The following is a 25,611-nucleotide window of genomic DNA, read 5'->3' as shown; positions in this document are numbered from 1 at the left end:
AAACTGGATTATTTTTTGCTTCACCTTTAGTGAGAGGGAAGGGATTACTCCAGGGTCAGAGCCTCAGCCCAGCTGGCAGCCCGAGGCTTTATGTAGTGAAGCCCATAGTAATTAATAGTACTAATAGTAAATACCATACTTCATAACCAAACTCAACCTGAGGATGGTTGAGTATTTGGACTGCTGCCTCCAACCTGTACACTGTTATTCTGCGGGTCCACACCCTCCCCATTAGCCTGTATGATCCCGACGCCAGGTTCCTTCCACATACCACGTTCTGACTGGGGTTCAAAAGGTCTGCTTCGGACGACCAGAGATGGGGAGTAACACTGCCCCTAGCTCGGCAAACCGCGGGGAGCGGGGCGCGAGGTTAGGAATGGTTTGGCTTTGTAGTATTATTCAGTATCAGAAAATAATCCAAATGGGAGGTAATTTGGGTCCCACTGAGTTCGGTTTAGTTTTTCTGCCTAGTGCAGGAGGGCTGTTTGCGGAGTCCAGCTCTGGCCTGGAGTCCCCGGCTCCCGGGACCCCAGGGCTTGGCACTCCCCACTTGGCGGCCATCCGAGATCGGGGCCACCAAGTGGGGTTCTCAGCGTGTCGGGACGCAAGCAGGCCTCGGGGAGGGAGGCCGGCGCCGGTGTGGAATGTCTTATCGGGATCCGAGAGCCACAAGCTTCTCCTTCGCTTCTTTAAGCGATCACGGAAAGACACCTTTCGATCTTTTGTCAGACATCTTGGCCCTTAATAGCTAAATTTATTTGGTTTAAAGCGGCCTTGGGAGAAGCAGGGAGGGAAAATCTTTCGTCGGTCATTGGGTGGCCTAGATAACAAGCTTTAAAAGAGAGAGGGAAGAAGAAAGTAAAAAGGTTAATGGATGAGGGGAGGGCTGGAAGGCGCCCAGCGTGGGGCTTTTACAGCGACCCTCCTCCGGCCGCCCCCTTATCGCGGCCCTAACTTACCGCGGCGGATGAAGTACATTAAGTCACGTAAACAGCGCGCGGAGAGGAATGCCACCGCGGTGACCTTTAGCGCGCCGCCGCCACGAGCCCACCTCCGCGCCGCGCTGGCGGCCGCCGGCGGCGCGCGGGGTCGGCGCGGGGCTGCGGGGCCGCGATCGCGGCCGGCCGGGGTCCGGCATGGGCGCTGCGCCTTCCTGAGTCCGGGGACTAGCGGCGGGCAGGGGGCGGGGAGCCGGGGCACGCGGTTGGGGCGACCTCTAGGCTGCGCACGTCCCGCGCTTCCGCCGTCACCACCTGACATTTCTAAGGAGTATTTTGGGATTTTCGAGAATTAAAAAACAAAACAACGACAACGCCCCCCCTTCCCTCCAACAACTGTCAGGGCCCTGGGCGATGGCCTGCGTCGGAGTGACAGCCACCGAGTTGAATCGGAGAACGCGCCGCCCCGACCCGGCTAGTGGGCCCGGGCGCTGGCGGGGGTGGAGGACGCCGAGGTGACCCAGTTTCCTTTGGCCAAAGCGTCCCCGGGACGGGAAGAAATATGGTACAAGCGAGAAGGCCCCATAAATCTGGTTAAAAACAACAACAACAACAAAAAACCTCTCAAGTTAAAACCTATGCTTTAAAGTCAGAAATCGTATGTATTCTTTTTCTTCCTGAAACGTCGCTGGAGCACCCAGGAGCTTGGTGAAATGATAAGAGGATGAGCTTAAGTTTGCGGGCGTAAAGGCGGATCCTCGGAAGACGCGGGTCCTCGTCGGGGCCTCGCGGCTCGTCCAGAAGCGGCGCACAACTGGCCTCCCAAACACCCTTCCAGTTTGGCCGCCAGGCCCCCGCCCCCTGCCCTATTGGCGGCTGGCTTCGGGCTGGATTCGAGTCGCGAAGAGCGGGGTGGCGCGCGCGGCCCAAATAAATCAGCCCTGGGGACAGGCCTCGCCCGGGAGGCACCCCGCCCCCCTCCGAGGGTGAGGAGGGCCGCTCGCGGAGGCAGGATCGCTCCGGAGGGGCTACTTCTTGGGTCTCAACAGTCCCGAGAGAAACGATTTCGTTCCAGATTAGCAAATCCACCAGAAAGAGAGAGGCGTTAGGGAAAGAAATGGAAAAAAAGAAAGGAAAGGAAACACGAAGAAAACTTCTAAGAGCATGACCGTCTACCTGAAGCACTGTGGGAACCATCGCCAGCTCTTGGGGTGCACTTCTTCCTCTGCGCCCCCCTAATCCCTCCGGCCTTCCCGGACCAGCTGGGGCGCTCAGAGGAAGCTCAGAGCGCCGGGCCTCGGGTCTCTGGGGGGTGGCTTTGAAAATGTGCCGCTCCCCGGCGCCCCGGGGGTGTTGTCCCCAAGGCCAAAGGCGATGCGTTGGGAAAACTGCAAACTGGAACAGTCAGGCAACCTGGCATTCTGTCTGAATAAACTCCACGGGTCAGTTTTGTTTTATTTCTCTGTTAACTGACAAGAGAAAGAAGACCAGTCTAAAAAACCAGAAAACAACTTGTGACCCTGCAAAAGAGCAAACAATGACTTCCCTGCCCCCACCTTTGTTTTAAGCAATGTTCAAAACTGGTTGGGAATCTGGAGGGTAAAATGCCTTGTCCTTTCTCGAGCCTGAGAACTCGCACGTTGTGGAGTTGGTCTGCGTCCCGCCGCTCACCTCTGTCTCAGCCGTGCCGGGGCCAGCGCACCCTCTCCCCGCTGCTGCGGATTGGCGGGAAAAGCCGGTCCCTGGGGGTCAACTATTGTCCAAGGAAATTCACACGGTCACCCACGTAATTGCAAATATAAGAAACACACACACAGCAGGAATCAGGTTCGCGCCGGGGGCTCGTTCTCCTCGGGGCTCAGGCTTGGAGGCCGTTCACAGCCCGGACTCCAACTCAGCCAAAGGACTTATTTATTTGTTAACTTGTCTTCGTTAGAAATCACCTCATTGAGATATGAATTTTTAAAAAGAAAACTTTGCTTTTGAGAGCAAACCTCAGAAATATTTAAGAACAGTTGGACTCAAAGGAAATCAAATGCCCACAACCTTTCTGTAACGGCTTACAAAGGAGCTTCTGCAAAACTCAGTCTACATAAAAATTTGATCGGAACTCACGTAAAAAACAAAAGAAAGGCATTGGAAGCCCTGGTAGGAGTTAAGTGGACGGCGGACGCCGGGTTATCTACTTTAGTAGACGCATTCGATCGAACTCAGGTTAAATTTTAAAGCCCCTGGATCCTGCTCCAGTCGCCAGTCTCCGTTCCAGAGTTTTCTATCTTCAGTCTTTTCGGAATTGCGGCCACGCTGAAACTGGGAGCCGCCGCAGTGATTGGGGGAGGCAAAGAGGAATGTAATAAAAGTGACTAAATTGGATGAGAACGGTTTATGGACCTTTTCGGTAGCCATTTAAAATTCAAAAGTGTTTAGCAGCAATTTACTACGAAGAATGAAAAAAAAAAAAGAATCGCCGACTTCCTCGATTCCACTCTTTCCTCCCCCGCTCTGCCAGGCCCTGGCCCCTTGTCCCCCAGGATTCACAGGTTCATAGCTCACAGTCACATACAGAGGAAACATACATTTAGCCAGGAGGTCTCACAATCTCTCGAAACCCTATTTTACTACGGCCCTACCTACCCCGGCTCAACTTTGCTCGGGCTCCTCTCTCTTCCCCAACTGGAAACATACACACACACACACGCGCGCGCGCACACACACACAGCCCAAACGCTTTCAGGGAGACTGACCTTTAGAAAATCATTTACTTCGATTTACCTTAAAAAAAAAAAAAGAGTGTAAAAATCCATTGCCACAAAACAACTGCTCCTGCCCTAGTTAAAATTCTCTCTCGACAGTCTTCTGGGGTCACATCTGTCGGAAGAAATCCTTTTTGTGAGAGAAAGGGAGCGAGACATATATCACGGCTCTTGCCGCGGACGAACCTGCGGCCGCGCGACTCCCCGCTGACAGATCGGCGCTGATAACCCCGCGACGTTCATTTCCAGTCCCTTTGCTGGCTAAGGACCGTATCAGTTTGTACACAGTTGTGATAACCATTTGGAGGGAGCGAAGAAGGGGTGTGTATGTGAGGATGGGGGTGGGGAAGCGGTATTTCGCGCTGGGACCTGGGAAGGTGACCCCCTCCTATTTCCAACGACTTATCTGATACTTACCTGAAGTTCTCCAGGGAAAGCTCAGAGCAAACGGGACACCAAAACTTGGAGAGCACCTCCGGGGGTGACCGGCGTGGAAACCCTTTTCCATTCTGCACACTTCATGGACTAACCTTTACGTACACCATGACCCCCAAAGTTCCCGTAGTTTAGCTGGGGAGGGCTGACGTGAACCTCCCTAAACTTCCCAGGAATTTAGTACATTTCTGAAAAGCAGAGCAGAGATAGGGAGCTGGGCACTCGAGTTCCTTTTTTCCTAGATCACAGGAGACGAGACTCCCGACGGCCACCACGACCTGAGCCTCAGGGTCTCGAGAGGTTGGGAAAGTTTAAGGTCGGTCACACACAACTGCGGAGCTAAAAGCTCATTTAATGTGCAGGGAGGAGCAGGGAAGCCAGCGGAGGAAAGCACTTTCCCCCCTTATTCTGGGGGGCGCGCTGACCAGGGAGCTGGCGCGTCTCTCCCGCTGCGGTGGCTGCGTGGGGCTGTGCACGGTCAACTCCTCCAGCGCCACCGTCGCCCCCCCCCCGCCCCCTTGAGCGCGCGTGTAACTGGGGGAGGAGGAATGGGTGTGGGTCGCCAGCCAGGTCAGGCGTTTTGCCACCTCCGCCCCTCCCCCGGCGTCCCCGGGGTCGGCGCCCCCTGGATGGACTCGCCCCTACTCCCAGGACGGTGCTCGCGGCTTAGCCCACACCCGCAGGCTGCGCGGGGCTCATTGTCTGCCCGGGCGGCGCGCTCCCCTCCCCCCGCTGTCCGCCGTCTCCTCCCCACCCTCTTTTCTCTCCTCCCCTAGCTCCCTCCTCCTCCTCTTCCTCCTCCTCTTCACCTCCAGCGCCCAGCTGCTCGCAGAGCGCAGTTCCGACCCACAGCCTGGCACCCTTCGGCGAGCGCTGTTTGTTTAGGGCTCGGTGAGTCCAATCAGGAGCGCAGGCTGCAGTTTTCCGGCAGAGCTGTAAGAGGCGCCTCCTCTCTCCTTTTTATTCACCAGCAACACCGCGCAGACCCCGGACTCGCGCTCGCCTACCGGCGCCCTCGGCCTCTCTCAGCGCTCTGGAGCCCCCTCCGCCACGGCTGTTCTCCATGCGCAGCGCCCACCCGAGGTTCGGCTGCTTCCTCTCTTGCACGATCTCTCCTCTTTCCTCCTCTGCACCCCCCACCCGTCGCTGGCCCGTCGGCCTCGGCTCTCCGGCCCTCTGCGGGCCGCGATCGGCTCCGAGGGTTTCTACCTTCTCCACTCCCAGCAGGCACCCAGGTTCCCGGGACACCGCGGACCGACTTATGGTGTCTTTTCCTCTCCCCGAAGCGCTTATCTGCGCGCAGCCTTATCTCCGAGTTATCTTGGCGCAAAGGGGCGGGAGCCGGCAGTCAGGCGGGCAGAGACTTCTTTCCTGCTATCTAGTCCCGGTCTGTGTGTGGGTATTAATTTTAGTATGGTTATCTCCGATGAGCCCAGGCGATTTGGAAAAGCAGCCCCGAGAAGGCCAGTCCGGCTGTATTTCGCCTCCCTCCTCCACCCCCTCCTTGTCTCCCTGACATTCTTCCTGCTCTCCCCTTTGGGGTGGCCTCGGCTCCGGGGCGGTCTCGCGTCCCCCCTTACATTTCCCCCTCCTTTTCTCTGCGCTCCGCTCCACCCCGCTACGTCCGATTCCGGAACGGTCTGGCCTTTCCGCGGCTGGGGATGACCGCGGGGTGGGCCGGGGTGGTCTGGCCGGCGTGGCGCGGCCGGCGTGAGCGCACGCGCTGGCGTCTGCAGAGGCGAGCGGTGTCTTAAGGTGTGCGGCGCCGCGGGGACGCGGGTTGGGCAGGAGACTCCGGCCCCGCACGCACCCCGAACTGCCTGTGACCCGAAGGTCCGAGACTGCGATCTCCGCCCTGCGGCCCCACCTTCCAGGGCTGGGTTGCATTTCTCTCTGGGGCTCGCGTTCTGTCTCGTCAGCGCAGTCCGGGAAGCTCTGGGAAAGCCAGTATGGGAGAACGCGGCGGTTTCGTTTTCGGGAACAGGTTGCCTTCCCTGTGCTAATGATTTTCACGCGGGCAGCTCTCATATTGAGGCATTCCGGGCGAGCGACCCCCGTACGGAGGAATGATAAGGCAGCGCCGACACGCACGGCTACTTAAAAAGTTCCTTTGTGTGCCATCAGCCAGGAGGGAGCCACTTCGGGGCGGAAGGAAAACCTCGGCCGGCCTCGCAGTCACCCTTGGGGTCTGGCGCTCGCGCTGATGAGGGATGCTGCGGAGGGGGTGGGAAGGGAGCGCGAAGGGACCCGAGCCGTGCGGGTGAGGGAGAGCTTGTATCCGGGTCCTGGGAAGATCCTGTGGCGGCTGCGCAGGCCCCATGCCCCTCTCCTTACCCACCCCTTGAGCCCGGGGCAGAAACGGGATCTCTGAGGAATCTCATTAGCTAGGGAGGCGAGTTGGAGGTAAGATGTCGTGCAGCCTGCGCTTTGGATAACTCCTTTTTTATCTCTCCTCCCGACCCTGTCTCCCTCCCCATCCGGTCTCAGGAGCTAGAAGTCAGCTAGGAGCGGCGCCGGACCGTGGATGGCCTTGACTGACGGCGGCTGGTGCCTGCCGAAGCGCTTCGGGGCCGCGCCTGCGGACGCCAGCGACTCCGGAGCCTTTCCAGCGCGGGAGCCCTCTACGCCGCCTTCCCCCATCTCCTCCTCTTCTTCCTCCTGCTGCTCTCGCGGTGGGGAGCGCGGCCCCGGCGGCGCCAGCAACTGCAGGACACCGCAGCTCGACACGGAGGCGGCGGCGGGACCCACGGCCCGCTCGCTGCTGCTTAGCCCCTACGCCTCGCATCCCTTCGGGGCTCCCCACGGACCTTCGGCGCCGGGGATCTCTGGCCCCGGGGGCGCCCTGTCGAGCTGGGAGGACCTATTGCTCTTCACTGACCTCGACCAGGCCGCGACCGCCAGCAAGCTGCTGTGGTCCAGCCGCGGCGCCAAGCTGAGCCCTTTCGCCCCCGAGCAGCCCGAGGAGATGTACCAGACCCTCGCCGCCCTCTCCAGCCAGGGGCCCGCCGCTTACGACGGCGCGCCCGGCGGCTTCGTGCACTCGGCGGCCGCCGCGGCTGCGGCCGCGGCCGCGGCGAGCTCCCCAGTCTACGTTCCCACTACGCGCGTGGGCTCCATGCTGCCCGGCCTGCCGTACCTCCAGGGGGCGGGCGGCGGGCCAGCCAATCACGCGGGCGGCGCGGGCGCGCACCCCGGCTGGCCCCAGGCCTCCGCCGACAGCCCCCCGTACGGCAGCGGAGGCGGCGCGGCGGCCGGCGGGGCGGCGGGGCCCGGCAGCGCCAGCTCCGCCGCGGCGCACGTTTCGGCGCGCTTCCCCTACTCGCCCAGCCCGCCCATGGCCAACGGCGCGGCTCGGGACCCGGGGGGCTACGCGGCGGCCGGCGGCGGGGGCGCGGGCGGCGTGAGCGGTGGAGGCGGCAGTCTGGCGGCCATGGGCGGCCGCGAGCACCAGTATGGCTCGCTGTCGGCCGCGCGGCCGCTGAACGGGACGTACCACCACCATCATCACCACCACCCGAGCGCCTACTCGCCCTACGTGGGTGCACCGCTGACGCCCGCCTGGCCCGCCGGACCCTTCGAGACCCCGGTGCTTCACAGCCTGCAGAGCCGCGCCGGAGCCCCGCTCCCTGTGCCACGGGGCCCCAGCGCAGGTAAGGGTCGCGCCGCGGCATGGGAGTCGGGACGCGAGGGGGTGTAGAGTAGCTACTTGACTTGGGCCCTGTTTCCAGGGCATTCCTGCCTGGGTGCCCGGAGTCTGACCGCGTTGTTGTGGTGCTTCTGTTTTGAACGAGAGAGACTAGATGAGCAGATATGCCTCAGTGTCTGGGAGGAGGTCCAGGGACTTGATGGATAGTGACTGGAGTGGGCAGTTGGAAAAAAATGAGCCCAGGAGGGAACGGACAGGGCCTGAACTTGGTCGCAGACTCCAGTTTGCCTGGGTGGAAGCGTGAGAGTCCATTTGGAGGGTAACTGTAGGAGCGTGTTGGGCATGCGATTCACCCTCTCGTCCAATACACACAGTCACACCCAATTCAACTCTCCCAAGGTCTGGAGCTGCGTGTGTTTCCCTCAGCGAGAGTGTTTAAAGAGGTCCATGGTGGAAAAGGACCTAGTTGGCATCTCCCTGACCCTCAGTGAGAGGGCAAGAAGAGAGGTCAGCCTTGTGACTGTCCGGAGGGAAGGCTGGTGCCGGGGCCCTTTTGCTTGGCATCAGCAGGCCGGCGGGGTGTCGTGCTGTTGTTCCCGCCTGCGTCCCCCAGGCTGGGACCAGGGATCCAGGAGCACTCACGCCTATTCTTCCTCCGGAACCCAGGCCAACAAATTTTCAGTTTCCAATCCCACTCATGCTTTCCATTCCAGTGTCTGGGGGCAGTTTGGAGTGAACTGGGAAAACACAATTGTCAAAATTCCTGCAAATGCCCCACATCTTGAAGAGTGTTTGTCCTGTTCTTCAATGACAAGGGAGGGTGTGAACTGTTGTCTGGCCTGACAGTGGCACGTTGGCTTCTTTCCTCAGCTTCAGCATTCTGGGTCCTTTTTCGTGCTTTCAGAGGTCTCTCTTTGTATTTAACCTGTTTGATATAACCTGACAGTCTCCTAAGACAAAATAATGGGCTTTTTTTGGCCGTTGTTTCTTTGAGGGGAGCTGTGGGAGTCAAGAAGTGGCAAGGACAAGGAGGCACATCAGCCTAAGGTACCCTACCTGGCGCTCTCAGGCCCCAGGTCTGGGCTTTGCGGGAGAGCCCTTCACTTAGGGACAGCAAGTCTTTTAGGGACCCTAATTAGTGAGGGTCAAGTGAGGCACTAACAGCCTTGTGTTCAGAGACAGCCTGGGAATGCTAGTGGCCTGAAGGTGTGAAGGATCTTATTTGAATTGCCCTCTCTCAGTAACATTGGGCTGAAAATCCCCTCTCCTCTCCTTGCAAAGCTGGTCCTGGAGACCATCTTTATGGTCTGTGTGTAGAGTGGGGCGGTGGGGAGGGCCCTGTTGAAGTTTGGAGACTTGAGACCACAGAGCCCTGTCACCCTTCCTGCTGCATTAGGGACCCACATCTGGCTCCCGGGAGCAGAGAGACAGGGAGAAGGATCTTCAAAGGATGGAAGGGGGTGGTGGTTAGGCTGTGAGGTTTCTGTCAGTCAAGGATCCAGCAGGGAATCCGAAAGGTTGTGTGAGCTGGGTAGGAGGCAGCTCTGCCTGCTTGGCGACGCACCTTAGCGTGACCTCCGTTTCCCTTTGCCCTCTTCCAGCATTACACAGGACAGAGAAGCAGTCCAAAAGACATAATCGGAGTCTTTGGATGTTTAAAGTAATTGGTTTTGTGAGAAAAATCCTTTTAGAGGTGGTAGAGTGCAATTACAGACAGGTTGTAAGTTTTTCAATCTAAACTTAGCCTATCCTTTCACTAATTTTTTCCCTTTTTGGGTAGAACACTGCAAAGTTAGAAAAATCTTGTGTAGACTCAGAGCATGTTTCAAAAAAAAAGGAAAGGGGTTTGGGAACACCCAGCTTTTGCATAAAGAGTCTTTAAAGGCAGGAAGCTGCTGAGAATAAGCCAGTCTGAGGGTGGGGGAGATGAATGACCCTAACTTTGCTTGTCCATTACAGGTGTTTCCATGCTAGAGAGACCTCGACCCCCAGCACCTCTCCTCCCAGCTTCCTAACTGATTCTCTGCTTCTCCACTTTGATTTTTTTTTTTTTAAACAAACCATTTTTGGAGGCACTCTTTTTCGAGCAAATGGGCAGGGCTAAAACCTGAGCACTGAGCTTTCTCAACCTGCACAGTGCGGGGTGGAGTAGGGGGCTGTTCTCTGGGAACCTGCTCCATTCACCTCTCCCTGGTGCTGGTGGGGAGTTTTGGGGTGAGTTCTGTCTCCAGAGGCCAGTGCCCTCACAAGCTGCCGCTGAATTGGGTCCATTCTCGGTCCTGGGATGACATTCACTGGCCTTGCCCTTCTCCCCTGAGTCTGTCACTGCCCAGGGCCACCCAAAGCAGCCAGGTTAGGAGACAGAGGATGAATTGGGGGGAAATGGTGAGAGAGCTTCCAGCACAATCAGATTTCATGATTTATAAAAAGTAGCTTTTTCTTATTTTAGTTATAGGATTGCAGCTGCTGAATGAGGAGTGGGGAAAAGTGTGGAGGCAATGGGAGCTGTAGATTTTATTTAGTTAAAAATAAGCAAACTTCCTAAATTTTATTTATCCAAAGTAGACTTTAAGTTTTGTCTCTGGGTTTTCAGCTGACTAAAGAGATTTACCTGGGGCGTTCACACTGTCTTCTCCGGGGAGTCTTTATTGTTCCCAGCCCGGGAGAAGGAGGCCAGGCGTAGGTAGGGCTGGGTTCTCCAGGGAATGCCCCAATTCTCCACGGAGAGGGGCTCTGATAGGTAACATTTTAAAGTCAACAACAAAGACAAATACCTTGTTTAACTTTAGTGTCCTTGAAGTCCTGAGCATTTTACTGATTACCGTAGTCAATAGTAGCTTTTAGGGCGGAGAAGAATAAATCTTTGTGATGTGTTCTAAGTTGCAGTATCCCCATGACAACTTTGAACTCGAGTTATGTGGGAGGCTAGTTTCTTTTAAACTTATTTCTTGAGGAGGAAGGAGACTTGTTTTGCAGGGTAAATAATATTAATGGAATGAAAGATTTCTGTATGTCCAAATCCCGTTTAAATATCTTTACACAAGTTGATGGTAAACACAAGCTGTAAGCTGCTCGTGAATAGAAACACAAAGAATAGAGAGGCTTGCTAGCATACTCTTCAAATAAACTTTAAAGTGTAATGTTTATTTACTTTAAAAACTGATTCAAAAATGCTCCTTAAAGAAAGCCAAATGGTAACATTTAAATTTTCTATAATATAAGTAACTCTAGACTGGAGATATTTTAAAGTCTATTTAAAAAGTGCTTGATAAGAACCTCATTTTAGATAATTATTCATATTTAACTGATTCAAGGGGAAGTAATAAATGTTAAAACCATTTACTCTAAAGGCTTCTTTAGAGTAAATTAGCAGGTTTAGGTTAATTGTGAACTCTGGAAAACTAACCAAGTAGCCAAATGACAAATATAATTTAAATAGATGACCTAAGTTGAACTTTTAGTGCAGGAAAATAGGAAAAAATTTATTTAGCATTGGGACAGGTCGAGTAATTTTCTGAATTGGTAAAGCATCAACCATTTGTAGACGTTTTGTAGATTGAAGCAATAAGACCCATTTTGAAATCATAATATTTTAGTATTTGGTCTTTGTGGCATGAAAATCGAGCTTAACATTTATCTCTGTGTTTATTAATCTTTTAGTGCTTTCCCCGCCCCCTGAGGAGACCTGAGTAATTTCTAATTAATTGGCAAAAGTGCCCAAGAACAGTATTTCTAATTTCACTTGTCTATTTTTTACTGAGGAAAACGAAGAGTAGTAGATATAGCAAATACCTTCAAAAAGTTAACTTGAGATAGAAGTAAAGAAGACAGCCTCACTTTGTCCGGGGATATTTGTGGGTTAGGGCAGGGGTCAGTGATCATTGTTAATATCGCAAGGCTTGCTGGGGTTTGGCAAGTGGTATATTGTAATTATGATGGATTTCAGTTTTGAAAAGCTTGGGAACAGCCGGAAAGAAGGGGTCAGAGGACCCAAACCAACCTCCCCACGGCTCAACTCTGAGGTCCTTGGAGACAGGAGGCAGATGATTCGGGCCGGGCTTCCAGCTCAGTCTCCGACTGCCCTGGGGTTTGCACTGGGTGCGCCCAGGGGTGCAGAAGTATTGGACAAAGTGTTGGTCAACAGGTCGATCGCTATGACATCAACAGCCGGCTCCCCGCCGGGCCGCCGAGCAGAAAGCGGTGGGGAAGGCCGGCACTGCGGCTCGGGGTGCTGGGGTGTCGGGGAGGCCCGCGGAGACGGGCGGACGGACCGGCGGGCGGGCGGGACCTCACCGGCTTCTCGTCCCCGCAGACCTGCTGGAGGACCTGCCTGAGAGCCGCGAGTGCGTGAACTGCGGCTCCATCCAGACGCCACTGTGGCGGCGGGACGGCACCGGCCACTACCTGTGCAACGCCTGCGGCCTCTACAGCAAGATGAACGGCCTCAGCCGGCCCCTCATCAAGCCGCAGAAGCGCGTGGTGAGTGCGAGCGCCGCCCTCCCCTGCAGCCCGGCCCCAAGCGGCGCTCTTCCCCTGGGGCCGGGGTCTTCCCGCCCGGCCCCGCCCGGCCGCACCTGTCCCCGCGGGGGCACCCGGGGCGGGCCGAGTGCCGGCCCCAGCGGTACGCCCGGTTCTCCTGTCGTTCGAGCGCCCACGAGCGCAGGTCCTGAAAGGAGACTGACGTCCTTAAATGGAAAAAAAAAAAAATAATGGTGTAGTGTGCTACCATCTTTTAAAAGTACCAAAACTCCCTATATTTACAAATCTCTAGATGTACTTGTAAATGCACTAAAATAGTTTTGGAAGGAGATACAAGGAATGAGTAATGTTAGTAACCTCCAGGGAGAAAAACTGAGGCTACAGCCCCAGGTCAGGTGAAGGAAGGAGATTTTTATTTTCACTGTGGACTCTTTGGTCTGGTTTGGAGTTTATTCTTGAAAAAAAGCATGCTTCTTTGTAACATGCCCCCTCAAATGGATATGACAACAGCGAACCCACAGTCCCTTTCTCCCCACAGCCTCATCCTCCTGGAGCCCTTTGACTCTGTCGCTTCTACCTCTGGGCCCCTTCCACCTCTTCTCGGAGCCAGACTAGTTTTAGCTCCAAATTCCATCCGTCTTTTGGACTGTCCTTGAGTCGGGTGAAAAATTTATTTACTCTAACCTTTGTTATTTTGAAATGTGGCTGTTCAGGGAACTACATAGAACTTGAGAAGAAAATGCAGTCTGCATGTTTTTTGCAAGTAGAGGATTTTCACCATCCCGACACATTTCACTATGTTTTATTAAAGTGTGGGAATTCTGATTTTCTTCAGGGATTAATCTCTTATTGTCTTGTGTGTTGTTAAGAAGGAAAGGGTATTTACTGCTGTAGTGACTGGAGAAAATAAACAAAAGCTTTCACAAGCCCCACCGTAAGGCTAACATTTGTTTAGCCAAGCACTCATACTCTAATACCTTTTAAAGTAAAATATTTTACAGTTAGATGCCAGACATCTTAAGTATCCAAGTAATTTATTTAATTGTTATACTCTAATTAGCAGGAACAAATGCTACACATGTTGTTTGTGTTAAATAGATTAGAGTGAAATTGCATCACAATGTAAGTCTGACACCTTAAAGAGAAGCAATTAGTTTTATGGTTGTTTTGTTTTTAATGCATTTAAAATAAAGTGGCTGAGGTTAATTTAATGAGTGTATGTGCCTTAAACTTGTTACAGTCTCCCACAGCTTAAACTTTTCTTCAAAGGGCATCCTTAACTTCAGTGCCTGACTCCCTGTGGTTTTCATTTTTCTTATATGCATCATATTTAAAAAGAAAAAGTACTGCCGGAAAATATTCCAAGGAAGTTCCTTGTTTTCATGTATTAGCCAATGTATGAACAATGAAACTGATTATTATTTTTTTGGAAAGGCGCATTGAGCTGAGTCCAGAAGGTAACATTTTCTCAAGATTGAGCAAAAAAACTGGCAGAATTTAGGTTCTAGTGGCATTTTAAATTTGATCTAGTAACATCCATATTTAGATGGCGGCATTAGTTTTGTGCACTTACCAGTAAAAATAACTGTTAACAGGAAAAAACCCCAGTTTTTAACATCTCTGAATCTATGAGTTTTCCTTCTGTGTAGCAGGTGTCTTGGCAGTGACCAAGGTCAGCCAATGTGCTTGGTAAATGTGTTATAAATGATACCAATTGAAGGGTGTGTCTATCAATTAGTTCTCCTTGTGGGCTTCTTATTTATTGTTTTGCTGGATCTAGTTAGTTCTCAGAGTGTTGAACCCAGGTTTGTTTAGCTAGCAGTAGAGAACCAATCACTGAATTTGAACTTGTAATACATTGCAAAATAAGAGATTTATGGTGTAACTTGAATTCCTTGTCAGTGATGAATATAGCTGAGATCACTTGTTACAGGAACTTTTATAACCCACTCACCTTCATTTCACATGTTTATGGGGACTGGCTTCACTTATGATCTGCAGTTGACAGTCATAAAGTTCTTTGTTATAATGGCAAATTCTGATAATAAGTTTGCCTCACACTGGCTCCAAATTCCACTGGAAACTGTCATAAATGACCTGTTTATAAAATGAAACTTCCTGTCCCTAGTTTACTGATTTCACATTTATGAAGAGAAAGGAGTGCTCTTCTGGGAAATTATTTTATTTTAACCATAAAGAAAAAAAAAAAGCCCTGATGTGTAAGATTTTATGTTTTCATCATTTTAAAAGCAATTTCTCAAACAGTTCTGTTAGCCAAACATTCATTTCAACCAAATGTCAAATTGATTCTTTCTTAGCACTGATTTCTTAAAAAGGTGGCAGTACTAAAAGGCTTCCCAGTGTCTCTTTGGTTTTACAACTTGTCTGTAGAGTATGCTACAGCAATACAACAGGATGTGAGTTATAAAAGTAAAATACAATTTTAACTTTTAAATTTGCCAATGAAGATTTTGGAACTCTCTGTCTTTTAGTCTGAATATTCAGTGAATGCTCAGTCTGTGTTTTTGTTGTCCATTCTTTATAACCTCTTTTCTTAAATTAATCATCGTTACCAACTTCCCTAATTCTGTGTCTTTCAGCTTGCTTTGGTCCCTGGATTTTCCCCATAGCTTTTTTTTTTTTGTTTAACTGAAATCACAGCAGGGTTTTAGTTGCCTATCTAGGTAATTTAAAAACAAACTTAGATTTTTGTCATTCTAGGCAGGAACTTATACTAGCTTAAATAGCCCCTCTTTATAATTCACACATAATAATTTAGAGGAAATAAATTCCATATAAGGATGTTATGGGTATAAAAGGGAACATAGAAATCAGAGTGACAGACTGTTGGCCTCTTCTGATAAATTTAACCCTTTGTATGAACAAAAGTTGAGTACTATATTGACAGGCTAAATAAAATATAGCAGCATCACCATATATAAGACAATGCCAGCACTAACACAATGTTGTAAAATTTGCTAATCCTTTGTAAAATGGTTAATACAAAAATTCATGCAATAGGCAGTCATGATGATAATTAATGAGATGTATTAAAATATATTTCTTTCCAAAATTTTTGTACATTTTCCAAAATCCATTTCTGTGAATATATATAGACCCTTCTGCAGTTTCTGGTTTATTCCTTTGCACATATCTGAGAAATAGATCAATATCTCAGTTTTCAGGTGAAGCAGAGACTCCCCAAAGCCACTTAACATGTTGGCAGGTGGTTTGTGACTGCATTTCTTTTTTTTTTTTTAACAAATTTATTTATTTTATTTATTTATTTTTGGCTGCATTGGGTCTTTGTTGCTGCAGTCGGGCTTTCTCTAGTTGTGGTGAGCGGGGGCTACTCTTCGTTGCGGGGCGCGGGCTTCTCATTGCAACGGCTTCTCTTGTTGCAGAGCGCGGGCTCTAGGCACGCGGGTTTCAGTAGCTGTGGCTTGCGGGCTCTAGAGCGCAGGCTCAGTTAGCTGTGGCACACGGGCTTAGTTGCTCCGCGGCATGTGAGATCTTCCCGGACCAGGGCTTGAACCCGTGTCCCCTGCACTGGCAAGCGGATTCTTAACCACCGTGCCACCAGGGAAGTCCCCTAGAACATCTTTTAAAAAGAGAAAAAAATCTAGAAGTTTCTCCTCAATGAACAATTTCCTCATTTGGGACCAGGTCTGCCAGAGCCTCTGACAATACACACAGATAGAAAACATTTCTTGTCAGGGAAGCTTCGTTTCCCTTGTGCGAGCAGAATTCCAGAGGAGGGGGCACAGAAAAACTCATTTCTTTACTCTTGTGTCTCAGCCGTCTGACAACAGTGAGTGCAGGCATTGGCCAGCATTGTGACTGCTTTAATCTATGCTAATGGGCTGGAGCAAATCAATCTTATGTATTGGATGGAGCACACTTTGGTCCAGGAAGGTCAACCTAATTACACGTCAAGGTTTTTTTCTCAAGGGACCTCTTATTTATAATAACCAGGTACATGCTTGTTGATGGCAGGGACGTGATACATTGATGTATGTAACATATGCATAAAAATCACATATCTGTACACTTACATTCTTGTGCTGCTTTCTAGCCTTCCTCCCGCCGGCTTGGATTGTCCTGTGCCAACTGTCACACCACAACCACCACTTTGTGGCGCAGAAACGCCGAGGGTGAACCTGTGTGCAATGCTTGTGGACTCTACATGAAACTCCATGGGGTGCGCCACCTACTTTCATGTGTATACACGTTCAGTGTCTTGTTTGTACATAGTTTCAGTTTAAAAAATCAGCAAAGGAGAGGGCATAAAAGTGAAAAATCTGATTTTCTATATGTACCTCTGACTCGAGGGTCCTGTTAATTATAATAGAAACTTTAAGAAACAAAAAATACTGCCAATTAAACTGTCACACAAATCCATAGTAAGACATCCCAATTTTAAAAATACTAAAATGTGGGAAAGTGCGTTTTAGAATTTATAAGATGGTAGTAAGCTTTAAAAAAAAAGCTGTAAAGTCAAAGTATAGTTGATTTATAATGCTCTTGTTAGTTTCAGGTGTACAGCACAGTGATTCAGTGATACATATGTGTGTGTATAATATATATATTATATACGTATAATATATATGTATTCTTTTTCAGATTCTTTTCCCTCATAGGTTATTACAAAATATTGAGTATAGTTCCCTGTGCTATACAGTAGGTCCTTGTTGGTTATCTATTTTGTATATAGTAGTGTGTATATGTTAAAAAACTGTACACTTAAAAAGAAAAAAAAGCATGGAACCAACTAGAAATTCACACTAACTAGTTTATAGCTTAAAAAATGTGAATGCAATCAAATACATTTATACAAAAGAGGAATAGCTATATTTGATAGCTATAGTTAGATTCTACATTTTAAGGATAGCGCAAGATATATGTCAATTTTAAAAAGAAAATTATCCTTGGTATATGTAGGGAGAAGAATACATGATCTCTTTGAAATAAAAATATTTATTTTTCTTGTATGTATTCAGTGTTTTTACACTGAATGTATTCAGTGGTTTTACTCTGTAATTGAAGTTGTTTAAAACAATAAACATTAAGTTGAAGGAGTAAGTTCTCCCTGGCAAATCACCCTCCCTATTTTTTTTTCTGGAGGAATCTCTGCATTTGATGGGGAAAGTGTAGTCTTTATGCAGTTCGAAGTGTATGTAAAAATTGGATTGGCATTTATGCGAAGTTCTTTTAAATGAGGGCTTTCAGTACTGAGGTTGGGTCTTTAGTTAGTTTGGTTTTTCTTCAATATAATATTTATTAAACTCATGGCCTATGTGAACAATTTTTAGGTGCCTCGACCGCTTGCTATGAAAAAAGAGGGAATTCAAACGAGGAAACGAAAACCTAAGAACATAAATAAGTCAAAAGCTTGCTCCGGTAAATATAACAAAATACTATTTGACTGTCAGGTATTTGCCAAACTTAGCAGAGTATATGTATACTTATGTGGTTAATTTTGACTGTTGCAGGTAATAGCAATACTTCTGTTCCCATGACTCCAACTTCCACCTCTTCTAACTCAGATGACTGCAGCAAAAATACTTCCCCTACGACACAACCGACAGCCTCAGGGGTAAGTGTTAAAACAGTATAGACTCCTTCTAAGCTAGTGGGTTGCTCTCCCGGTATATTATCTCAAATTTTATCTTATCTGGTAGTACAATAATCTAAACCAACAGTTCAGTTTTGTTAGCTGATACCTAAGAATAGTTTTTAGAGGAAATTACATTTAAATGTCAACAAAATGACAAACTTAAGTACTTTACAAACCTCTTAATTAAGAGCCACATCATTTCTTTATGGTTAAATTAACCCAAGTAAAGGCAAGAAGTTTTGGTTTGAAGTGCTTTAAATTGTTTTATTTCCAGGTTTTTATCTGAGTTTATATATATATATGTACATGTATATACAGTAGAAATGTATATACATGTATTATATATTTCTAATGTAGATCAGGAAAAGTACCAGCTCAGTGGTTTTATATATCCCAGTGCCCATGGCATTTAAATTGCTTTTGCTTATCTTATCAACTCCAGCCTTTTTTCTTCTCTTCCTTCTTTACATTAAAAAAAAAAATCATCTACCCAGAGCAAAGCTCATCACAATGAGTCATGTGATGTGCTGCTGTGTTCGCTGATCTTCACCTAACAGTCCTCTGCTGGGCTGGGCAGCTTCGCCATCTTCTAATGCACCTTGATTGTACCCAGGCTTATTTCAGCCTGGTGATCAGCCTGTGAGCAGTTCGGTTTGTGTGTGATTTCGCGCCCCTGAGGACAAGGGTGCCTGGGTCTTTGTGAAGATCACAGACTTCGTTTCAGTAAAGCTGTAATTGAAACTCAGGTTTTCTCAAATGAAGAGCACTTTCCCACCCTAGTGTTTCCCAAATTTACCTGGAATGCCCTTTAAAAATGACCGGGCCGCACCCTGGTCCTCAGAGATCCAGGGCCCGACCTGTGCGGCAGCATTTCACAGCCCCGGGTGAGGATTACACTGAGACTGGTTTAGGGCGAAACATTAGCATTAAAATTCCTACTTAGTAATTCTTTTCTACATTTAATTTTGCTTTATTTGGGGTACTTTGAAATACTACAGATTCCTGGTCTCCACCCTGGATTTTCTGAGTCAGCGTCTCTGGGGGTGGGGCTTGGAAATTTGTGTTTTTGAACAACCGCCACAGGTGAAATTGAAACTACTGCCCTTGAGTTGTCTTTGAACCAGGAACCACGGAGCTGGTATTTTTACTGGCTTAAACAAACAAAAATTTTAAAAAAAGTTGTTAACTGCTTAAAGGTATGTTTGATATTTTTCTTTGACTCCTCCAATTCAAACTCTCTTGGACTCTTTTTCTTTAATGAACAAGAAGTTTGTTCAGAGTTTCCAAAGGGAAAAAGCCTTTCTGCTGTTTTTGTTTGTTGCAGACACATATTCTTAAAGAACGTTTCTAGCCTTTATAAAGGTGAACTCTGGTAAATGACTTTTTTTTTTACAGGAGGGCAAGATGTAACTTCAAGGGTCTAAAGTGGTAAATAGAAGTTGTGAGGAAATGAAAAGGTCAATATTATTTTAAAATACCCTTTATTGTGCCCTAAGTCCTCAGAAGCAATTATGCGGCTTAAATCAGGAGAAAGGATGTTCTGGTTTTCTGAAGCGTTGAGGGATCAGCTAGGGTTTCAGCCTCAGTATCTGCCTCTCCAGGCTAAAAAGTGGATTGCTGCCAGCTCCAACTCACTTTTGTTGGTGCTACAGTCCAAGCTTAGCATGGCAAAAGCTAAATTTGAATGATAAATGGCACAGAAATAGAGATTTTTTGCCCAACAATGGGCTTTGGAACCTTAGTGGGCGGAGTCTGTTTTGCCCTTGTGGTTTTGTGATGTAAAATTTCAAAACTGGCTATTTGCAAGTCCAATCAATTTTGCCCTCCAGGGGAGGAACAGTGCAAAGGCAGTGACAGGGTCAGGCCCGGACTTGTCTGGAAGAAGGACCTCGGGAGTCCAGCAGCTAGTCCCACGGCAGCTTTGGTGTCCCTGCATCTGTCTCTCACTTGGGACCCAGCATGCCAGGGGAGGCTCGTCGGCCAGTGCCGTCGGATGAAAGCCTCAGTTTACTACCAGAGGCCAGGAGGCAAAGCAATTTTAGTATTAAAAAAATATATTTTAAAAAGTACTTCGGAGATTGGGGGAGTTGGAGAGCAGTTCCTTACAAGGTCTTTTGCTGCACCCTCCCCATCACTCCCGGAGCCCGGGCAGCCTCTGTGGGAACCAGCGGTGTGAGTTGCAGACCCGGGGGTGGGCAGTTCTCCGAGCCCAGGTGGCCTCAGAAGTGCTTCCTGACAGCTTTTCCCGAAGCTGGTGGGGTGAGGTCAGGGCTTGGCGGGGGAGGGGAGGGTGGGGGGGATGTTGGGGGGAGAGGATTGCCCATCATCCCCTCCTCCCTCCAGGGACCCGCCCTTCCTGGCCTGGGCTGGCACTGGGCTCGTGAGTTTTCTCTCCGGATGGCCAGCCCATCACGGAGTCTCCCAGCATCGGTGCCTTCCTGATGTGGGTGTTGACTACCCGGCAAAAGCCAGTAGACTGGCTGCCTTGGGAAACTGTCCCCTCCAAGGATAATTGTAGCAGACTCAGTGGTTTCCCCAGGAGTGCCAGTGTGTGTCCGTTGGTCCCTGGACACTCTTCAGACCCTCCTGGGCCGGCTGGTTCTTCGTGTGCGTGGCTGGCGTGGCAGCGGCGGCGCCGTGAAGAGGCTGCTGGAGCCGTTATCTGTGAGCAACTGGCAGAAGCATTTGTGAAAGGCGTCTGTGTTGACAAAGAAGTGACATTTTCCCATTTTGGTCCCAGTGTATCACGTTGGAGGGCAGCTGGCGTTGTGAATGACTGCTTTATAGGATTTTGTGAGTGCTGTAGGTGAGGGGGATGTTATTATATCCACACAGCAAGGTTGGGTCCTTCTTCGGCTTGGCGTTTAAAACCTCCAGTGATGATGGGTCTGCCCCGTGGATCTCCAGCGGCCCCTGTGACTGACGGGGTGGAAATCAGTCCTGCAGGGTTGTCCTCATTTAATAGGGACAGCCAAGCTACAAAACAAAGGACAATCGTAGGCATACTCCCAGTGGAACAAGGAAAGGGGCCACACGCTCTACTTAGAGATACAAGTGGCAACATACCCGCTCCTCCACCTTTCCTTAATGACTGTGATTTAAAGCACAGAGACAGTTGCAGAGACTGTATGAGACTTGCTGTTTTAATTCCCCGCTGAAAAGTCAGCTGTAGGAGATCACCAGTTGGCATTCCTAGAGGACTTCTTTTAAGTTCAGATGTCCCTGCATGTGGGCATATTCAGTGGTGGTACTATCGTGACCTGGCACCTGAGCAAGCCTGGCTGGAGCTGAGTATTCTGGAGCACACGAAAATCATTTTTGCACTGCTCTGAAGCCTCATTTTGTTGACTTTGTGGCATGTCTTAGCTTTATGTACGTGTGTTGCTCCTTTGTGTTTTAACTAGACCTCTGTCTCGTTTCTTCTGATAGTCATCAGGTTGCTGACCTGCTCCCTTATGACTCAGTTTCTCTGTTGCAGGCTGTGCAGGTGTGGTGTGTAAGTTTTGGAGGTGAAGGGAGGGCAGTTTGTCTCCTGTATGAGAACAGGAAGACCCGTTGCTGCTGCCGGACAGCCTGGTATTAAAATAGCCACTGTCTTGTTCCTTTGGAGTGTTTTTTTTTTAATTATTGCAGTAAATGATTTATTTGCTTTCATTTATATGATATTTACTATTCATTAGACCTTATTATTTTTCATTTTTCTTTCCCTTATTTTCTCTGTATTTAAAATTTTTTTAAAATTATTTATTTTTCGGGGGCCTTGCCATGTGGCATGTGGGATCTTCCCCGACCAGGGGTCGAACCCGTGATCCCCTGCGTCCGGAGTGCGGAGTCCTAACCACTGGACCCACCAGGGAAGTCCTATCAGAATTTTATAATCAGTTTCTTGTATGGAATTCTTTGTGTTTGTTAAGAAATGTGTTGAACTTAATTTTTGATACAGTTGATTAATTTTGTGAGTTTTGAACTTAAAGATAAATTTCCTCCAAATGTTTTTTTTTTTTCATTCAGTCTGAAATCTTCTTTATCTAAATCTTCTAGATTTACTGAAAAATGTTTATTTAGTTGACCGAAACAGACATCAGATTTTCTTTGGCATTTAGAGTCTCTGTGGATTGTAAGAATATTTGAATTTTTCATTGAATTCCATTTATTGACTGAGTTATGTTTTACGTTTGTTGTTATTAGGAGGCAAATATGGTAACATTCTATTTCAGCAATTCCCAAATAAGATTTAATAAGTAGTCTCTATATATTCTATCCCTCTTAGGACTTGTAAGTAAAAATTTGTAAAACTGGAGGATACTTTACATATATACACACATATATAAAATGCATATGTATATTGTATATATGTATGTAACTATAATATACAAAAACTTTATAACTCATCCCCCAATTTATAAAGTTATCTCTTAATTTTCTTTGGGACAGGAAGGATTAATTTGATAAAGTGAGTAATAAGACAATGGCTGAGGATAAAAAAATCACTGAACATATTTTGTCTGCCTACAAGTAGTTCTGTAGATAATTATTTAACAAAAATTAAAACCTACTTAAGTTTATATTAAAACTGCAAATATAATGTTGAAGTCATCATTAAACATATAATGTGGAAATAAATGGAGATGAACTCTATCTGACTAGCCCTTGCCTTACGGTCGTTGTTCCATTTAAGAAGCATTGTGCTACGGGATGCCCTGTTTTCAGTGTAGTAAAACAAGGTCCTGGATATCAGATTGTTGGTAACGTGGTGGTCGTGGTGGGGACACGTGTGTATAGACAGATCTTCCTGCTGGTCAGATTTGAAAGTGTTTTAAATGAGCAACAAAGTTGGGAGTCGAAAGTAGGGAGCCGTGAATTCTGACCGCAGGGTTGGAAATGGTTTCTCAGAGGAGAGGAAATTTGAATTAGTTGTGTAGGATTTTTGTGGGGGAAAAATCGGGATAGAGGTTTCCAGGAAGAAGAACATGGTAACTATGATGCTTCAGGGACAGTTTTAGGAATTCAGTGTGGCTGGAGTGTAGGTTAGAAAAAGGCAAAAAAAAAAAAAAAAAAAAAGAAAAAGGCAAAGGCAGGAGCTGAGGTGGATAAATTAGGTGGAAGGCAGATATTTAAAACTGTTTCAAGTCAATTTTAAGTCAGCCTTAAGTAGGGTCCACACTATGTTCATTTCTAAATGATGGACTTTCTCTAACACCCACTGTGGTGTTTCTGTCCAAAAATGTGTTGTTATACTCCAACAATTAAAATATCCTTAACTGGGCGCATTTTGATAATTGATGTAAACAAATGTTAGCATGCCTGTTTGTACATTTTAGAAGCAGCTTTTCCTTTCACAGTTAATAAGGAAAACTACCTCCTTGGAGCTGGTGACGTGTCCTGACCTGAGGGACTACTTGGGGCAGGATGGTTTCAGGGTAGCTGCCAGGTGACCCTTCCAAATGGAGATGTGTTAAGGATGGTGTGTCTAAGTGTAATTCATTTCCTCACTTTGTGGTTTGTTGTTGGTGACAGCTTCCACAGAGAGAGAGGCAGGCATCCTTATACTCAAACAAGGACCACATCTCAGATTCCTCTCTGGCTGCTTCTCTGCCTTTGGGTGGGCCTTGCCCACGTTTGGTCAGTTTCTCAGTGTTGAATAGGTCTTCATTCCTGCCTCATTTATCCTTCTGGGATGCACTATGCCTAGTGGGACCCATTTCCCTACTGCAGTCAGTCCTAGGTAATAGCTTTATTCAATGACCTTGTCAGAAGTAATACCTCTGAGCTGCATGGTGCTAAATCTCATGCTAGAAGTGGTTTGAAAGAGTTAAGTGCTTAAGTGCTCCGGAGCTGAGGGGCAGTGATTTAGGGACTGACATTTGTTGGGATATCTGGATGTCTTTATAAGGCCTTCTGAAGAAAGGTTAGGTACTTGGCAGGTTAATATTTTATATTCTTTTTATAGATTTTATTTAATATTTGCATACTGTGATGAAAATTGGAAAACACTGCTTGAGTCACGTAGCTTATTTCTTTATTAGCAAGTTTATATTCCACTGTCTTTTTCTTTGAGTAGCTGAATCACTTTGGATTTACTTGGCACTATGATTGGTCACAAAATAATAGCTTCTATTGTTATTAACTATTTCTGTAGTAGTTAAGTACTTGAAAGGAACGTTCATGAAGGACCTGCATACAGTATGAGTTGCTTTCACGCAGGGTAACTTGAGTGTGAGGAAGAGAAGATTCAAGAGGCTGCTGGAGTGGGGACCAAAGTTCTTGCTTAACTCTTTTTTTTTTTTTAAATAAATTTATTTATTTACTTATTTATTTATTTTTGGCTGTATTGGGTCTTCGTTGCTGAATGCGGGTTTTCTCTAGTTGCGGCGAGTGGGGGCTACTCTTCGTTGCGGTGCGTGGGCTTCTCTTGTGGAGCACGGGCTCTAGGTGCATGGGCTTCAGTAGTTGGGGCACGTGGGCTCAGAAGTTGTGGCTCACGGGCTCTAGAGCGCAGGATCAGTAGTTGTGGCTCACGGGCCCGGTTGCTCCGCAGCATGTGAGATCTTCCCGGACCAGGGCTCAAACCTGTGTCCCCTGCATTGGCAGGCGGATTCCTAAGCACTGCGCTACCAGGGAAGTCCCCCTGCTTAACTCTTACCTTGAATGTTCCACGCTCGCCTTTAGGGTACTTGAGAGCCAAGCCTTAGTGGATTAATTACCGTATGGTTGCTTTGGGGGAGTTTCCTCTTTCTTATACTTTCTCATAAGATTGTGGATGTAGGAAGGCAGGAAACTAGCTTCTGTCAAGTACCTTTTAAGTGCCAGATGGTTTATGTACCCTTTCTCTTTTATTCCCAATTATCACTCTACAAATGAAGTGTTTTTATTTACATTTTCCATTTGGGGGAGTGAGACCCAGTAATAGCCCCAAGGTTATATATCAGATTAAGAGGCAGGGCTTGGGTTTGGACACAGGTCTGGCAGAGGCAGAGTCAGTGTTTTTACTCCTATGGCATACTAGATTAATATGGGATAGGCTGAAGCCTTTAGAGAGAAGAAATAACATGTTCTTAAAGAAAGCTGACTAATTTTGGTTATAACTTCAGCATCAAGTACAGCTAGGAAAATAGCACTAGAGAAGTGATTTTCTCATGACCAAATACACAAGGCACATTGTATAAATTTTCTTGTTAAACATTATACTTATCAATAAAATATATTATAATTCTAAGACTTTGTTAGTTGGTAATAGAAAAAATAATAAGTAGTAAAATTTACTGTTGTTGACGTGCATGTGATGGTAAAAAGTCTCCCTTAAAATATGAAATACTTGGGGCTTCCCTGGTGGCGCAGTGATTGAGAGTCTGCCTGCTAATGCAGGGGACATGGGTTCGTGCCCCGGTCCAGGAAGATCCCACATGCCGCGGAGCGGCTGGGCCCGTGAGCCATGGCTGCTGAGCCTGTGCGTCTGGAGAGACCACAGCAGTAAGAGGCCCGCGTACCGCAAAAAAAAAAAAAAAAAAAAAAATATGAAATACTTTAGGATCGTGGTATTAAAATCCTTCTGATGGTGTGATTTAAACCCATACACAGTGAGTGCCAAGTGAGTTGGAACTTTTAGAATGTCCAAATTGCCTTCAATTTAATTTTTACAAAATCATTAAAAAAGCATTTCTTAAGAGGCAAGTGTCCATTTCCCCCCCAGAGTTTATAGTCCAAGGTACTTTTTTCTAAATGAATAAAAAGAGTTAAAAAGGC

At 47.8% G+C, this 25,611-nt stretch overlaps 1 protein-coding gene across 4 annotated transcripts in view; it reads left to right on the top strand.

The window, feature by feature from the left end:
* The first annotated feature begins 4,978 nt into the window (after positions 1-4,978).
* The window catches only part of GATA6 (GATA binding protein 6), a 30,527-nt gene continuing 9,894 nt past the window's right edge, over positions 4,979-25,611 (top strand). For 2 of the 4 annotated variants that reach the window (XM_032603483.1, XM_032603486.1), the window contains exons 1-6: positions 4,979-5,209; positions 6,614-7,776; positions 12,085-12,251; positions 16,327-16,452; positions 17,564-17,651; positions 17,744-17,847. In XM_032603483.1, coding sequence (XP_032459374.1) covers positions 6,651-7,776; positions 12,085-12,251; positions 16,327-16,452; positions 17,564-17,651; positions 17,744-17,847 — 1,611 coding nt within the window. In that variant the 5' untranslated portion in view covers positions 4,979-5,209; positions 6,614-6,650. Of the gene's footprint in view, positions 5,210-5,567; positions 5,882-6,037; positions 6,111-6,613; positions 7,777-12,084; positions 12,252-16,326; positions 16,453-17,563; positions 17,652-17,743; positions 17,848-25,611 lie in introns of those variants that run through there. The other 2 variants (XM_032603484.1, XM_032603485.1) reach the window with 2 other exon arrangements.

This window comes from Phocoena sinus, chromosome 14 (assembly GCF_008692025.1).
Source record: "Phocoena sinus isolate mPhoSin1 chromosome 14, mPhoSin1.pri, whole genome shotgun sequence".
Classification (NCBI taxonomy): domain Eukaryota; kingdom Metazoa; phylum Chordata; class Mammalia; order Artiodactyla; family Phocoenidae; genus Phocoena; species Phocoena sinus.
This window is presented reverse-complemented; position numbering and strand designations above follow the sequence as displayed.